At 36.4% G+C, this 18,139-nt stretch overlaps 2 protein-coding genes across 2 annotated transcripts; both read right to left on the reverse strand.

Annotated features, from left to right (window-relative positions):
- Nucleotides 1-3,851: 3,851 nt before the first annotated feature.
- Nucleotides 3,852-6,905, reverse strand: LOC148610054 (uncharacterized). Its single transcript, XM_088542011.1, has 2 exons — nucleotides 6,501-6,905; nucleotides 3,852-5,348 (listed from the first exon to the last, which is right to left on the reverse strand). Exons 1-2 carry the CDS (start codon nucleotides 6,756-6,758, stop codon nucleotides 4,170-4,172), a joined length of 1,437 nt encoding a protein of 478 aa, XP_088398137.1. The 5' UTR covers nucleotides 6,759-6,905; the 3' UTR covers nucleotides 3,852-4,169.
- A 46-nt stretch (nucleotides 6,906-6,951) lies between these two features.
- On the reverse strand, nucleotides 6,952-10,440 carry LOC148610055 (uncharacterized). The gene is made up of 2 exons (XM_088542012.1): nucleotides 10,218-10,440; nucleotides 6,952-8,327 (listed from the first exon to the last, which is right to left on the reverse strand). Exons 1-2 carry the CDS (start codon nucleotides 10,401-10,403, stop codon nucleotides 7,158-7,160), a joined length of 1,356 nt encoding a protein of 451 aa, XP_088398138.1. The 5' UTR covers nucleotides 10,404-10,440; the 3' UTR covers nucleotides 6,952-7,157.
- Between the last annotated feature and the right edge of the window lie 7,699 nt (nucleotides 10,441-18,139).

Consider the following 18,139-nt stretch of genomic DNA (forward strand, 5'->3'; position numbering starts at 1 on the left):
CAAGATCAAAGGGATTTTAAACAAAATAGCGATAACAGGTGTTATCATATGTCTAATCAATGCAAAAAAAATGCAAATTTTCAATATTTAGTATACCAATGCTCGTAGTATCTGCTAATGTTATAATAGATTTTCTTGTTATAATCTTGTAAACTACAATCAGCGTGTCATTGGTATATTCTTACTGTAAATAATTTATATGATAAACTGGTGGGAAATTAGAGTGCTTACTTTGAAGTAGTGCACAACATCAGCACTCTGCGACAAGACCAGGCAGTACATCAAAAAACATATGTTCTAATGTCTTAAGGAATATAATCGTATGACCATATGGTTGGGTTTACGTTGGGCCAACATTGGGGATTTGTTGGGTCAATGTTGGCATAACGTTGGGCCTACGTTGGTCCAACTACTGTTTGCCTCCTTTGGGCCAACGTTGGCTCTCTTTGCACTTACAACGTGGGCCCAAGTTGTAAGTGCAAAGAGAGTCAACGTTGGCCCAAGGGAGGCAAACAGCCAACGTTGACTCTCTTTGCACTTACGGCCCGTGCAGGTCCGGGTGTTAAAAGAATAGGCCTGCAGCAGCGCTAAGCTTGTCGTAAAAGGCGACTAAATAGTGCTCAGAACCCTAACCAGGGGCTAGGGCGTTCTGCCCACAGAGCAACTGGGATGTGTGACCCAGGTGGTTGAATGGGGTACTCCTGGCGTGTTACATGCTATAATACGGAAAACCTGACCGCAAACCATAGTGTTGCCCCGTGTTGTGAAAGATGCAACGTTCCTCGCACGTTAAAGAACCCTACTGTGGTATTCTTCCGGAGTAGGATCCATAGGGTTCCGCCACAGGAGGCTAAATTGCCCGACCCTGCCCACCTCTCCCTATTTCCAGTGGCAATCTAAGTTTGTCGACCCCGTTGTCCTTGTGTCCCATCCCTCTTTCATTTCATCATCATTTCATGTTCATTTATCAATTTCATGTTCATCGTCTGAAAATAGCTGAAATATTGCTGCTCGGACGTTAAACCCCAACAAACACACAAACAAACTTTGCACTTACAACGTTGGGCCAATATTGGGTACCCTACGTTGGTCCAACGTAAATGACTCAGTTGAACCAACTTTAGCCCAACGTATGGAAGCTCTGTGGGTTCTTAGTTGTTACGATTTATACCTCAAGTGCCACAAATAATCGCGTCTATATAAACATGTGCACTATGTGTCATGTAATAGCACTTCTAGTCGTAGGGCACCTAGTTCAAGAGACACATGCACACTAGGATAACGCCAAAGTCGTTATAACAAAGATGTAATTTCAACAATTACAATGTCTGATGCAGGAAACTTTCAAGGTCCCACAGCACCTACAGGTCTTTTATGGCACGATAGCCAAAAAAAATGATTATTAAAAAAAGCAATATCACCCTACCCCATACTGACACCATTTCAGAGAAATGCATTATCGACATACCTATGACTTTGTGTTAGCCAAGTGTAATGTCCATTTGACATCTCCGGGCTTCCGATGTCACGAGGTGGTAACAGTAAGAAAATACACGGTACAGTGGTTGATACATCGGGATGGTTTCAGAGGTAATGCTAATACCTTTTTGTTAAAAATTGGGCAAAAAATGGGGGGGGGCAAATAATAGCCTGGAACCTCTTTCTTTATGCAAGTTTCTTGTTCAGAACCACTGTCCCCTTTTTGTAAATATTGGATCCGTCAGGGCCTGCATGAAATATCTTCCAATTTGTACAAAGCATTCCTATTTATATTTCATTTCTTGGTGACTATTTATAATCTCGCAGTGTTTTCATTTCTAGCTAAACAACAAATGGTTCATTATGCGTCTTGTCGTGTCAAGGCAACTTGAATATATCGACACTGAACGACTGGCTTAATCGGGTAAATGCAAAGAAATAAACATGTACACTGCTGATAAGAGGTTAGAGGTCAACTATTCTTAATTGGGTCGTTTTTAATACAAATCAAATAAATCGGCATATTTAGTTCGCAGTAAAAGTTGTTTATTTGGTTTGTCTAATGGCGTAAATAACAGGATTAAATTTTATATTGTAGAAATACCTACGAAGTGGACCTAACTATCTGTATTTGAACCTTAATGAGGAATGGCAATGGGACTATTTTCTGCGGTGGAGTAAGATAATTGCAGATACTTCCAGGTTTTACAAATCTAAAGGTGACAGCTATATATCAATTTTGATCTCCGATCTAAATTGAAAAAAAAAGATTAAAAAAACAGGACATTGCAATATCTCAGAAAACTAGGTGGTTAGGAACTTGAAATTTGGTACAGGGGTAGTGCCTGGTAAAAAAATACGGAAACGATATGTTGCAATGGTGACCGATTCTTTTTTCCCGTCAACACTTCAAAATACTTCAATTTTGAGGAAGTTAGGTCTGTAGTGAATAAATGAAGTTGCAGCATCACTTTTTGCGGTTGAGGCGACTTTTGTTTCCTCTTGCATACGTAGACCTACAATTAATTGTTAATTATAGATTAGGGCAACAACTTTCTACTTCGGATCACGCCTTGCTGTTTGAGTATATTTAGTATTCATGTTGAATGTGATATCCATTGAATCCTATGTAGTAAGTGTCTAGCCTGTGCCAAGAATTCGAAGGGTAAAGGCAACAGTACCCCTTTCTGTGGATATCCAAAAAACCCTTCCACACCCCTAAAAATTCTGGGTTGTGTACTTTTTTATAAGTAACGGGACAGCGTTTACTCTTACATGACTTAGAACGTATTAAGAGGTTAGATTGTAATTCCGTTCGTCCATGTTACCAAGTTATGACAACCTATAGCATTGCTGGAATAGTCAGTGTTTCAGTATTAAAAATTTAAGAAGAGTGGCGTTCATTTGTTATTATGAATGTCTTAACTGTTATATAAGGCTTTCATTACCTTTCATTACCAATTTTTTCGTGAACCTTTTACATATAAGAATAAGGCATGATACACCTAAAAGTATGTCTATTTTTTCAGAACCTATTGATGTCTGAGCGCGCGCATTAATATTCAACACCAGTGGATAACACTCTTACACTCACGGCACAAATAATATTGTAACGAGATGATGAGGAGAGATTATTTCACTGGTAATATATGTATAGTACAAATGAATATAAATCTGTTTTTGGATAGGATATTATTGTTTTTAGATGTACATACCAATTAAGGTGATATCCTAATGCCCGAACTTCAATTTGGAAGTTGCTAAACGCCACGTCAGAAGTTAATAAATTAAGTCAAATGTGAACCATTCAAACGATAGCATTTTTCTCTTTTTAGTGGAGGGGTGTATTTGAATGATTAACTTCAATTTTATTGTCAAACTAAAAACTAAAAAACATTTAATATACGTTCACACAAGTTTGATACGTGTCACAATACAGAGTGCTTACTGAATAGGAGAGCCCTGTCCACTCCTTACAATCTAAAAAGGTAAGTCCTGATTAATACAAGTTCAAGCGCATACAGCAAACCAATTTACAAGTAACTCAGCGACAAAAAGAAAGACAGTAACAAATAGAAACGCTGGGATGGCTCAAAGAGGGGATCCGGGAATTCGAGCTCTCTTTTGTTAGAAATTGTGTTAACTTAGTGCAACATTTGGATAAAAATGACCTTATGATACCCTGTTATCCCCATTATAAATTTCTCCCCCTGGAAATAGAAATAACTGAAGCACACACAAACACTAGATAAGTAACAAGAATGCAACCTAGCAACAATGCGCATGTCCGGCGTACGGAAGGTTAAGTGTGTTTTGTTTTAAAATACTGGGCAAAACGATATAATAATACCAGAACTTCATAACATTGAAAATAAGAAGAAACACGATACAATTTACTTATTTTAACTAACTTTACGAAACAGGAAAAAACAGAACAAATGTAGTAGAAAAGTTCTTGTTTTGGATCGGCACTGCATTCAAGTGGGCGAGTAATACCAAAACTTGATACCAGGACATAAATTTCAGAACATTGAAATTTTCAAAAAACACAACACAATTTACTCATTTCAATTACTTTTCACGTAACTGTGAAAACACAATACCAATATAGTAGTAAGACTTAAGTTTTTCTTTTGGATCGGCACTGCATTCAAGTGGACGAGTAATATCAAAAGAAAACATCATAGATTCTATGTACACACACCATAGTCACACTTTTGGTCGGAGTTGCAACACGTGTAGGCGCCGGCATATTCGCAACATGGCTGGCCAGGGGGACAAGGGTAGTCTTTACATGTCAAAGGTTGAGGTTCGGGATTTTGAGGACTATAGTTACAATAATCCCCAGTACATTTTGTCCCGAGTTTTATGGCAGCAACAAACAGATCTAAAACAGCTGTTTGTTGCATAGGAGCACCAACGACAAAAGGTCCGCTCCAGTCCACAGAAAACACTGGACCTGACCTGTTGAAGTATGGAGGCCCGTCCTTATATGTGATGTTGCATTTTGTCATAGGTTCTTTGTCACACATATTATACTCCATATTAGCGCGAATGTTAAGATCCAAATAGTCTTGATATTCCTGATGCTGTTTTGTTTTATTAAGGTCACTCAATATATCCATGAGATATCTCAAGTTTCGAACAAAAATTCCCTTGAACATTTTCTGATCGTCGTTACAGTACGGCTCGCACCACTCCCGAAGAATACCTGATGTACTGTTTGTCGTATTTCTAATTTCTGCTTGAGCAATTTTATCAGCAAATTCAATGTACGATTCATTTTTGTGTATCTTGTAGAACTCAACAAGACCTCCAATCAAAGTTCCACCCAGATAAGTAGGACCAATAAAGTTATTTCCGGTACAATTATCTAAGGCACCGTCATGAACCAAATAGGTCGTATTGTCTACAATTCCGTTGTGAAGTACCCAATTCCAAATTTGGTGCATTTGTTCAAGATATTTCTTCTTTTTCGTGAATCTGTATAGTTTTCCAGCAACCTGAATACACTCAGCATTGGTAATAGTAACCTTTTGATCATAATTATCATCAAACCACATCCCTCCCCCACAAGTTCCAGTACGATCCCATCCTTGCTTCCAAATATAATTGTATATTTCTTCCGTGTGTCCTAAGAAGTCATCCCATCCGAACACCTCGTAAATTCTAGCGTAGCTAAGGGCATACCATGCCATATCATCGTAAGATGGTTCAGGTCCGTATGCCAGCTTTAGTTCGTCCAGTGCCCGTCCCGACGTCTTGAGGACATCTTGGTAGCGAGTATTGTTTTCAACATGATCGATGAAATCGACAAAGGTGTTTAGAATTAATCCATTCTGCCAAAATCCATCATAACCATTCCACTCCTAAAATAAAAGACAGATGTTTGGTCATGCATTCATGGACGGTGCGTTTTTGTGTCGGTTTTATTCAATGCAATGCACTTACTGAAATGCACAGCCGGTACGCTGTAACGTTCACTTTATCGAAAGGCGGAGGTGGAGGGACGGTTTGTTTTGAAAATGAAAGATTGAACGATGCTGCATACGACTTTCATACAAGCCGAAGAAAGCCTTTTCTGTGTCATTTAAAGACATTAGTTGCCATTATGTATTTAAAGTATATAAATATGGACTATTTGAAAATGGTTCGTATGGATACAAGGAAAAAATTCTATAAAGAATAGTTCTATTTTGACATCTATCACCGGAAAGCTAAGTCGTAACTGGGTTCGACTAATTTGGTATTTAATATCCATTTGTTATGTGTTTTATGGGCTCACATTCCTAGCTGTTGCCACACCCAAACTATACTTTATACAAACAATAGGGTCCCAAGAGACTGAATCGGTCACCTACTTAATTTGTTGTTTTTCAAGGGTAATAACTCTAACAAGGAGCTGTCCAAAGGTTTAGACTCAAAAGAAGACTTTGGTAGGACTTATCATAAGGATCATTTTATCAATTGAAAGTTTCATTCTATTTATTATAGTTTTTAAGATATTGGCTGAAAACTACTAAATGAAAAATTGTTAAGAGCAATAATCCTAACAAGGAATCGTCTGACAACTTTGATCGCGTGGAGACTTTTGTAGGCCTTACACGTGTAATAAGGATCATTTCAACAATTGAAAGAATTAACGCTTTTGGAAATATATGCGAATACTACTGTCTAAGCAATATACCCCAAGAAGCTTTTAAGCCAAGTTTGGTTCCAATGGGACAAGTAGTGCAGAAAAAGAAGATTTTTGAAAGAAATACCATTAAAAATAGCCAAAAATTTCGAAAAAGGACAATAACTCCTACATGGCTAAACAAATTCGAACGAAATTTGAACAAAGATAGATCTTATCATGTTGACCACTTTTACCCATGTCAGAATTAGGTAATACCTAATGGTTTGTGAGATATATTTAGTAAACTACTGACTGACCCCCATATGTTCCATTTTTAGCTCACATGGCCTTCGGCAAATAAGATGCAAGGGGTTAAAACGTTTCGCGAATTAAGTCACCTTACCTGATACGTGAACAGTCCTGACAACGGTGAAGGGTACCAGTTTGCCTGGTGAGCAAACTGTATCTTACATGCCATGTAGGCATTGAAGTCACCACCAAACATTTCCATCGAGCACGTGCTGTTGGCGCTATCGCCATTGACAATTAAAAAGCTTACAGCAGTTGTCAAGAAAGTGACACGGAACACAGAATTCATATTATTAATTTGAAAAAAGGAATGTGCTTGACATTTGATAAAATTATTATACACATTTATCATCTACTTTTTATCATATGATAATAACCGCAACTATATAAACTTGTCAGATATATAGGTCGGATTTCATCATTTCACATACAAAACTTTTAACACATGTATATTTCAAGGATGATATCCTCAAAAATTGTTTTGATGACGTGAAATGTTCTCGTGATTTAACAAGTAAGCTGTAGCTAAGATACCAAAACGTAAATTTTATTGATTATTCTTTCATTAAATAACTTTATTCCAAATAATTCAATATACCTGTAACGTTTGTTTTTCGCTGTCTATAGATTAAAATTGCTCATGACCAAATACTTTTCTAAAAAATAAGTCAACTATTATATGATTTCGCAACGACATATAAACAGTTAAACAAAAACCCGTAAAAATCGTCAATGCGTATTCAAATTAGCATCATGTACACACACCTTTTACACATTTCTGAGTATAATCACAACATGTGTAAGAGGACTGATAGCTACAACAGGGTTTTCCCTTCGGGCAGGGAAAGTCACTACATGTCAGATGTTGAGGCGTCGGGTTACTAGGGCTAAAATTACAATATGTGCCAGTGCAATTTGTCCCAGGCTTTATAGCGGACACGAACAAGTCTAAGACGGCTGTTTGTTGCATCGGTGCTCCAACTGTGAAGGGACCGCTCCAATCGGGCGAAAATACTGGCCCAGACCTATTAAAAAATGGAGGGCCATCTAGATATGTAATGTTACACTTGGTCATCGGTATCTTGTCACACATGTTATTTTCTATGTTTGCTAAGATATTGTGGTCAAGATAATCTTGATATTCTTGCCTTTGTTTTGGATCATCAAGAACGTCCATTAAATATCTTAAATTTCGTACAAAAATTCCTTTGAACATTTTCTGGTCATCGTTACAATCAGGTTCGCACCATTCTTGGAGGATTCCGGAAGTAGAATTAGTAGTATTTCTGATTTCTGCTTGGGCAATTTTATTGGCAAGATCAATGTATGATTTCTTCTTATGAATTTTGTAAAACTCCACCAGGCCCCCAATTGCGGTTCCACCTAAATAAGTCGGTCCAAAAAAGTCGTTTCCAGTACAGTTGTCGAGTGTACCGTCATGCACCAAATACGTTGTATTGTCTATTATTCCGTTTTTCGTGACCCAATTCCAAATTTGGTGCATCTGAGTCAGGTATTTTAATTTTTTTGTAAACCTATAAAGCTTTCCAGCAGCTTGAATACACTCTAAATTAGTTATTGAGACTTTTTGGTCGAAATCATTGTCAAACCACAAGCCCCCGCCACATGTACCAGTTTTGTCCCATCCAGTTTTCCAAATCCAATCGAAAACTTCCTGACTGTGGTCCAAAAACTCCTTCCAACCGAAAACCTCGTATATTCTGGCGTAACTAAGGGCATACCAAGCCATATCGTCAAATGAAGGGTACGGCCCGTATGCCTCTTGAAGTTCGTACAATTCGCGACCAGAGCTTTTGATGACGTCAATATAACGCGTGTTGTTACCGACATATGCGATATAGTCGGTAAAGGTATTTAGAACTATTCCATTCTCCCAGAAACCATCATATCCATTCCATTCCTGTTAAAGAAAGTTGTATTTAATAAAGACATTTAAATTGCTGTATTATTTGTTTGGTCCTTTTCTCTAAGTAGGTCACTATAAAAAAAAACTATGTTTTATATGACAGACCGTGACGAATTTGCTTTAAGAAACAATTTCAACTAATCATGAAAATGTGCTGTGGTCAATGTTCTTTGAGAACTGATTTTACGGGTGAGTGATAAATTTACACTGCACAATATCCATACAACGGTATCATCGCCACAATCCCAGAACATCGGGAAAAAATCAGTATAGAGAAGGTTTTTTGTTTTGTTTTTTGTTTTTTTTGTTTTTGTCTTTGTTGTTTTTTGTTTTTGTTTTTGTTTTTTTGGCTGTTTTTTTGTTTTTTGTTTTTGTTTTTGTTTTGTTGTTGTTGTTGTTGTTGTTTTGTAATATACATTGTGACTTTCAGTAAATCTGTGTATGTACTTCCCATTCTTTAACAATAAGCATATTACAAAAAGCAGTGTGTAGTACATAAAGTGTGACGATGTGTTTCTTTTACACCTTTTTTATATTTTAATATGACGTGCTTCAAAGCCTTTTAGACCACAGCCGCAGTAGTAAAACAAGAGGCTCCCAGGAGCCTGAATCCCTTACCCGGTAGAGTTTTTGCCTTTCAAAGGCAATAAATTTAACAAGTTTTCCAACAATTTTGACTCAAGACGACTTTGGTAGGACTTATCATAAGGACCACTTCAGCAATTGAAAGTTTCTTTCTATCTATCATAGTTTTCAAGATATTGGCTGATAACTATTTAAAAAAAAAACTCATTTTTGCCTGTCCATGGCAATAACTCTTACAAGGAGTCGTCTGACAACTTTTATCCCTGAAGACTTTCGTATTCCTAATGATAAGGATCATTGCAGCTACTGAAATTATTTGGCTAAACCCAATGGTAGATATACATGTATGTGGTAAACTACTGACTGACCCCTGTCCTATTTTAGTAATGGTGGCCATGTTTTTCGACGGATCAAAAATCCCCACATTAGATCTATGCAGGATTACCCAAAAAACGTTCATACCAGGTTTGGTTCCAATTGGTCAAATAGTGTCAGAAGAGAAGATTTTCGAAGAAATAACACTTAAAGTAGCAAAAAACGTCAAAAAGGGCAATAACTCCAACATAGCTTAATGGATTAGAACAAAAATTTGACCATGGCTAGATCTCATCATGCTGAATAGTTTTATCCGGTCAGAATTTGGCTAAACCTAACGGTTTTGGAAATATATGCGAAAAACTACTATCATACACCTATGTTCTATTTTTAGTAACGGCGGCCATGTTTTTCGATGGATCAAGGATCTCCTCATCAATTCTATGCAGGATATCCCAAGGAATATTTATACCAAGTTTGGTTCCAATTGATCAAGTAATGTCAGAGGAGAATTTATAAAAAAAAAATGTTGACGACGACGGACGACGACGGACGCTTAGTGATGGCAATAGCTCACATGGCCTTCGGCCAGATGAGCTAAAAAGTGATAACCACATGACCAACGTCATAGACTGTGTCTATTCAACAATATGAAGAATTAGAGTCGAAATAAAACGGCAACTCCATTTTACTATTGTTTCACCACGGGATGGTCATTTATGTCGCATTGTTTTACCCCCAGCGCGATAGCGAGGAGTTAAATAACGACATGAATGGCCAGCCCGTGGTAAAAAGTAATAAAATGGAGATTCCGTGATTTATTTCTTTAATTTACCATATCAGTTATGGTAGAAGACTATTTGACAATTTTGTTTTCAGACTTCGATGTATATATTCCTTCGTGTTAACAGCATGCATGTGATATACTTCAATTCAGCAGAAAATGTCTGCAGCAGACCGAAAATATTAAGACTGTTGGCTTACCTGGTAGCTAAACAGTCCAGAAATTGGCGAAGGATACCAGTTCGCCTGGTGAGAAAATTGTGTCTTACATGCCAAATAGGCATTGAAGTCACCACCAAACATTTCCAACGAGCATGTGCTGTTTGAAGTGTCGCCATTAGCAACCACAATTATATATGCGATGAATAAAACTACGTAATAAAACATGATATTCTGTTTATTACCAATTTGAACTTTTAGTTTAATCAGGGTATAATCATATCAGTATCACTCATACATCTATCTAATAAAGTTAAAGTTCAACATCATGTAGACCTCAATCTAACATACATAAAACCAGCATTACAGTGATTGTTTTGATGGAGAGGGGCCTGGGAAAGTCCAAGGTAAGTTGAAGTTTATTACAACCATATTGTATTGCAAAATTATCAAATGGATCAAACTATAGTTATACAAACTTACGTTGTCTTCTCCATAATGAACATAACAAATTTAAGATACACACAATAATCATACATCAAAAATAAAGTAAACATATTAAGATATCTATACATCAATCAAAGAAGATATAATACTACAATATTTAAAACCTAAATTCATTGCATATGAATGAAAAACAAAAGTGTTTGAAATAGTATAGAAATGCACCGTCAAATCTTGACTTAGTTGGCTTGATAAAGCTTTTTACGGTAATGAAGTTACATGAAGTAATAAGAGTGTTTTACCTACCTCATGCTCTTCGTACATGTCTGCGCATAAAGCTGAGATCGACTGCCGCCAAGTCTGTTCCTTGCATTTCTTTTCATATAATTCCAAACTCTTTCAACTCTCTTTCTACCATTCTTGTCCGTGCTTCTTTAGGTCTTCCCCCTTTTTTTTCCCGTAAGGAATTTATTTGAACATTTGGACATACTTTGTTCATTCTCATCTCGTGTCCTATCCACCTCCGTCTCTAATCGAATGCTTTTCTGCGATGTTTTGCGCCATATGTCTCTATCAAAGATCTCATTTGGCCAATAGATATTGCACATTTTCCAAAGGTAGGTAAAATAATGACAGGTTCTTCATGTTACTCTGAACCAGTTCCCAGCATTCTGCTCAATAGAGTAATATGAATTTGACATTGCTACTATAAACCTTGTCTCATTCATATGTGTACACTAAACCAATCAGATTTTATTGTAAATGATAAATACGTGCGGTATCTCCCATCTTATATTTTATGGTAATATTCTTCACAAAGCACGGAAAGCTCAATACTCACCCAGTTAGTTGACTAAACTGTTGAATAGTCTAATTTGTGAGGGATATAGTTATGATATTGTTGTCAAAATCGTTTGATAGCAATTTTTGGTATAAACATTGATTCTTTCATTGGGTTTTTACAAAGAAACTAACACACACTATTTGAAAGCTTTTTTCGGCATGACGCGGATTGTGTCCTTAATGTAACTATGCCTTATGATGGATCGTGATTCTCAACCCTGCATGGAAAGAATTGGAATCAATATTACATACCATGAAGGCATAACGTTTTGTAGATTTAAACTGGTCTGGTGCTGGGAATGTCAGTTTACTGTTAGTTGTCCCTTGTTTGTGCAATTGTGTAACGTATGATCAGTTTCTTTATTTCTGTATTAACAAGGGATTTTGACCTTTTTGAACTGATTTTTAGGTGTGTTTTGTTGTGTAATACTTTTTTTCCAGTATGGCCAGATTTAAAAATAGGAGTGTTGTGATCACGCCGAAGTACTTTAGTCCTGCTGTATTTTTGTGCCTGTCCAGAAATGTGTATGTGTTGTTTCGTTTTCACTTTCAGTTTAACTATTTCGCTGTACCTGTGTATAATGTTGTTTTAGGGCGAGCTGCAGGCTGCACTCTGGATTTAGGGTTTCCTCGTCATTCATTGAAGACACATGGCTGACCATGCGGTTGTTATCTCTTTAGCATATTCATCATATCCATTCTTGTTATATCTAATTACTTTCATTTTTACTACACAAATCTTTAATGATTCTGTACAGCATACTAAGGTTTCCCCAAAGTGTTGCTGCCTCTTCCTCATTACTTAGGTCATCTATGTATTTACTCTTATCTAATCTAGTTTTTGCTTTTATTTCTTTGTCATTTGTGTTAGCATGATGAGGTCTATCTCTCATCAAATTTTCTTGTTAATATGTTAAGCATGTTGAAGTTATTACCCATCTTTGACATCTTTTTGCTATTTTAATGTAATTACTTTTCAAAACATTTTCTTCTAAGAAACTACTGGGCAGAATTCAATGAAAACTGATATATGAATGTTCTCTAGACATAAGAAGACAAAAAATAGGTATTAAGCCAATACTTGTCTTAATCTAAACCACTGTCTTTCAGCTAAGTGTATTCAACTCAATCAAAAAAATTGAATACAATGTATATACGTTCTAATAATGACCGTGGAAAAAAAAGTTTGACCTTAATTCTGGCCGAATGCCAACATTTAAAAAAATACTTGCCTTAATCTAAACCACTGTCTTTCAGCTAAGTGTATTCAACTCAATCAAAAAAAATGAATACAATGTATATACGTACTAATAATGACCGTGAAAAAAAATGTTGACCTTAATTCTGGCCGAATGCCAACATTTAAAAAATTTGTCATTTTTACCACATTTCAATGCCCTGTATTCCCTAAAATAACACTTTCAACAAGCTGATTTTTTATACCCAATAAGATGCACCATTAGCATACTTTCTTTGAATGAATAAAGAACCTATTAGAACCTGAGATAGTGTTTATTGTTTTCTAAAGACCGTAAAATACAGCATTGTCACAATGGCGCCCAACATGATAATATGAACCTACAAAAATCATAAGTAGTATCAAAATATAGTGAATGCCCTACAACTCTCAATCTGTCTGTGCGTCCATCTGCCTCTTTTAAATCATGTCAATACCTTTCTCTTTAACTTGTTTTTCTTTCAAGATAGACTTTTTGATATTTGGCATGTTGGTAGATGATGTGTTCAATACCAGGATTTGTGACAATTGACCTTCAACTTTGACCTTTAGTAAAAAATTTGTGTGCAATGTGGCTGTTTCTAACATGTGTCCCGGCTATAAATATGATAATTCTTTTATCTTTCGACATATAAAAATGTACGTAGCCTTTTCATATTTGGCATGTGGGTACATAATCTAAAGAATATTGCTTCCCATAGTTGATGACCTTAAACACTTGCATGTTGTTGTTTTTTTATTGTAAAACATCTTAAAAAGCAGCAACAATTTCTTCTAAATACCAGATAGTCATTTTACTTCTTTACTACTTTTACTTCATTATATGTACATGCCCATATTAAAGTTTTAAAAATATCTTGAATAATTGTCCACGTGGTGCTTAACAAGGTCAAAATTTTGTGGTTACAATGTTATCCTTTATCATTTTCTGTAATGCTTGTAGTGCATGAGTAATCAAGGGAACCAAGGTTATAGCGGTAATCAAAAGAATGTAATCCAGGGACAAAGACCAGACATGGAAAACAGGCATACACAACAAAGAACATAAAGTAACTAAAATCATACATACAAAGTAACAAAAGTAAATGAGCAACTCGGACTCCACTCGGACATCACTCATGATCCATGGCAGGGTCTGTTTCAGTCTCTTGCTAATCATACAACAATGAATCACTCTGATAAATGTATTTAAGTTTCCTTACCTGAAACAGAATGGACAAGGGTTTTATATTTTTTGATATAAAATAGATTTACATGAAATTTAAAACAAGGAGTATTATATTAAATCAAGTTATTTTCGAAGAGATAATTATGTAAATGTTTGAAAATGACTTTTTTCCATGACCTTACCTACGCAATTCAACAGAGAAATAGGTCTATTCCCGACTTGCGGACCAACATTTTGTCAATATTTATCTCCCTTTGGAGCAGGTGTCTATTCGGAACACGTAAGGTTTTCCATCCGATATCGACGATACTTTAGAAAATCTTGAAGGTCAAAAGGGAATTTCTCGTTCTACTGACCCTGCCATAAATTTTCTTTATCCGGGATACAAATGAAAATCATCATTATGTAACCTACCAACAAAATGAAACACCCTGTAAATTTTAGAAACACCGTTGTGTTTGTCTGCTGGGGATTCCATTTTCATTCGAGTTACCTCTTTTTTCTGCACCCGAATCCGAACATCGAATGGAGAGACTTCGAAATTACACCTGCTCTTACTCTGCAAAAACAGGATAAAATATGGCTGCATCCCGAGCTCCACAGGTAGGGAATAGTTTGATGGGTATGATTTATCACCGAATTTGAATAGAGGGACAAACATTGAGACAGCTACAATGCAGATATCTATGATTTCTGAATTAATTGTTGAAAATTATGCATAATGGCTTACAGACTGTATTTGCAGAATTTTTAGCATATGTTGACTTTTATAATCACAACATACAAATTCTTGATCGCAAAAAAAATGACCAATAATTACTTAGTTTAATTTTTTCAGGTGATAGAGAGTACCATTTACCTCAGATTAAGAAAAAGATCATTTTAGGTGTCGCCCATGTTGGACGGAGCTCAATGCCGTATATTAGACAGAACAGTGCATCCACACTAGTGTTTGTTTGTTTGTTTGTTGGCGTTTAACGTCCCAGCAGCAATATTTCAGCTATATTCAGATGATGAACATGAAATTGATGATAAAATGAACATGAAATGATGATGAAATGAAAAAGGGATGGGACACAAGGAGAATGTGGGGTCGACAAATTTTGATTGCCACTAGAAATAGGGAGAGGTGGGTAGGGTCGGCCAATTTAGCCTCCAGTGGCGGAGCCCTATGGTTCCTACTCCGGGAGAATACCACAGTAGGGTTCTTTAACGTGCGAGGAACGTGGCATCTTTCCCAACACGGTGCACCGCTATGGTTTGCGGTCAGGTTTTCCGTATTATAGCCTGACAACCCCAGCATGTAACACGCCAGGGGTACCCCATTCCGCCACCTGGGGCACACATCCCAGTTGCTCTGTGGGCAGAGCGCCCTAGTCCCCGGCTAGAGTTCTGAGCACTATTTAGTCGCCTTTTACGACAAGCTTAGCGCTGCTGCAGGCCTATTCTTTTAACACCCGGACCTGCACGGGGGTCCACACTAGTGTAATCGTCTACTTCCGTGTCGACGAATTTCGTCACTTCCGTTAGTATTTTTAGCCATGCATATCCGCCACCGAGTGCAGCAAATAACACTTATATTTGACACTCACAAGCCCTGTAGTCAGACTTGTTGGACCGGACTTCTGTCATAGATTGTTAATCAAGAACTGCAAAAAAGTGAAGCCTCTAAACACCGAGACATAATTCCTTATATTGCACACGGTAAAATTTCTTGGTGCTTGATACGACACGTGTTCTTGATCTTGGTCTTCAAGGAAATTGTTGTATTTTATGCTTCCCGGCAGACTAAACATTTGCTCATGTTTAGAATACGAGTGTACCGTAAAAAATCTATTAGATTTATTCCTATCTTACAGTCCGAAACTTACTTTGTCCGATATCTAGCGTATACACCAGTAATGCATCCAAAATGGAATATACCGACGTGAATGTAAGTCTACTGGTTTACGCTGAGTGCAAGCCACTTTGACATAATCAAGGAACACGTTTTTTTTTTTCGAAAGTAAAATTGCCGTGTTGAATATCTAAACCGGTTCATATTAGGTATTCGTTTTCCCTTTTTTAGTACTGGTTTATATACTTTCTGATTTGATATGCCGTACCGTACAGCGTCGACTAAGTTCCCCAGAATAGACGCATTGCAAAATATAACGTTCAAAAACAATATGCGAAGAAACTAAGTAGGATATGTCTATTACACTATACAAAGTGTTTCAAGTTATCTCCGGGCACGATCTGTTTGGCTATTTAAGATTGTATAAGTAACTGTCGTTTTTTTCCATACCATTAGACGGCTAAAACATTAGGTTGTAGTAAGATACACACGTACATAAAAAAAATAGAAGATGTGGTATGATTGCCAATGGGACTGTCATCCATCAAAAGCCAAGCAATGAACAATTAAACTTCCACAGGTCACCTCACGCACTTTGGTGACGGGCAAACCTTGTATCATAAAGCAAGCTGTGAGAGGTCCCAGAATAGATAAAGTGAAACTATTCATAAAAGACGAAAATCTATAGAAAAAACACGTAAAATGGATAACAATGAACATAAAGAGCAACGACAACCACTGAATACAGATTCCTTGTTAGGGACAGGCAAAAAAAGTATGTGACGGTGGTTAAACATGTGTTGTGAGTGCGCAACCCTCTCCCAACCTGGGACAAACTATAAAAATCTGTTGAAGTTGGATTAGACTCTTAAGATCGATACAGAATACAAATACTTTATCAAATGGGACAAAAGACATCAGGCTGTATCTACCCTGAAAGAGTATTCACTTTTTCTGTAAGCTAGTTCAAAATCGAAAATCAACTTGATAAACACACCTTGTCCGCTCAAACGCCCCACATGTTTTAGTAAAAAATATCTTAGAGGTCTTCGTCCCAATGCCAAGATAAAAAACAGATGTTCACATGGCACATTAACATAATAACGATCCGTGGGAACTATTAAACCCCACCGGCATGGAATAGAGTACCTTTGTGAAGATCAGTTTGTTAACTAACGGAATTTATCAAAAACATATTATAAAATGTCCAAGGATAAAACAAGGTCTTCATACACATGTCAAGATAAAAAGTAATGGTAGGAAAAAGGACGAGCTGTAATATAGTTATATTAAATGTTGACTTACTTTTTTCGTATAATAAGTTTAAGAAGCAATTAATAAACAGAATAAAAAGTAATGGCCGGAAAAAGACGAAATGTAATAGAATCAAATTAAATTTGGATTTACTTTTTTTCGTATAAGAAGTTTAAGAAGCAATAAACAGAATGTTTTGTAGTCTAAAGTAGTCTAAAAACTGTCTATAAATATGAAAATGCTTCAGTTAACTTTCTGTCTTCAATATTTATCAATTATGGACTTAACGAAGTCAACACGTTATATATGGACCTATTCAGATTATATTGACGGAGAAGGTATTGACTGAGTGAAAGTCCTAAATACATATGCGGATCTAAATTCAGAAGTATAGCGTCAATATATTCAAAAATAGAAACAGGGCTTCAAGTACGTTGAATATCCTTTGAATCATGTGATCATGATAACCAATTGAAGAAGAATGTTACACCATGTGTAATGTTCGAAAATATGAGGCATAAGGATATCCGAAAATCATATTGGATTTGACGAGTGCGTATATCTTGCCCCAATGCTGTAAAATATTTAACAATGCTGAGCGAGCTTTGAACATCCTGGAACAAAAGAAAGACATAAAAATGTATCTAATAATAAAAATAAAATGTAAGAAAATTATTTTTTCTAATCGTAAAGGCGTTTATTTTCGTGAGACTTTTGAGTGGTTGTATACAAGTGCATGAACTGTGTAAAAAAATCCTGCCAAAGCATAAACCATAGTTCCTTAATTGCCTTTGATGTGAATTAGTTCGTGTCTACTGTCATGATCACGGGAACATCATCGTTTTTCTTTACCTCTTTTTTATGTTTTTAGTGTCCGTTGTTGTGTATTTCATTATTTTCTTTCTATTTGGAGTGCGGTTGGTACTATGAATGACAAATTATTTTGTTTAGTTCTAAGACGTGTATAACGTTTTAGCTACAATCTGTACAAATTAATCGTGAACTGTCGGTGCCCTTGTTAAATGTAATCTATCCACAATAAAACATTTGTCGGATCAAGTATTACAAAAATGTACAAGTACACGCTGCAATCGGAAAGCCTGTGCTACAAATGTTGGTTCTAAAAGGTTGAATTTGATTATCTAGTTAACACCAGTCCATTGTATATTCTATGGCTTATA

The sequence above is a fragment of the Perna viridis genome, chromosome 8 (assembly GCF_037379345.1).
Source record: "Perna viridis isolate PV_CMFRI_1.1 ecotype Kerala chromosome 8, ASM3737934v1, whole genome shotgun sequence".
In the NCBI taxonomy this organism is placed as follows: Eukaryota; Metazoa; Mollusca; class Bivalvia; order Mytilida; family Mytilidae; genus Perna; species Perna viridis.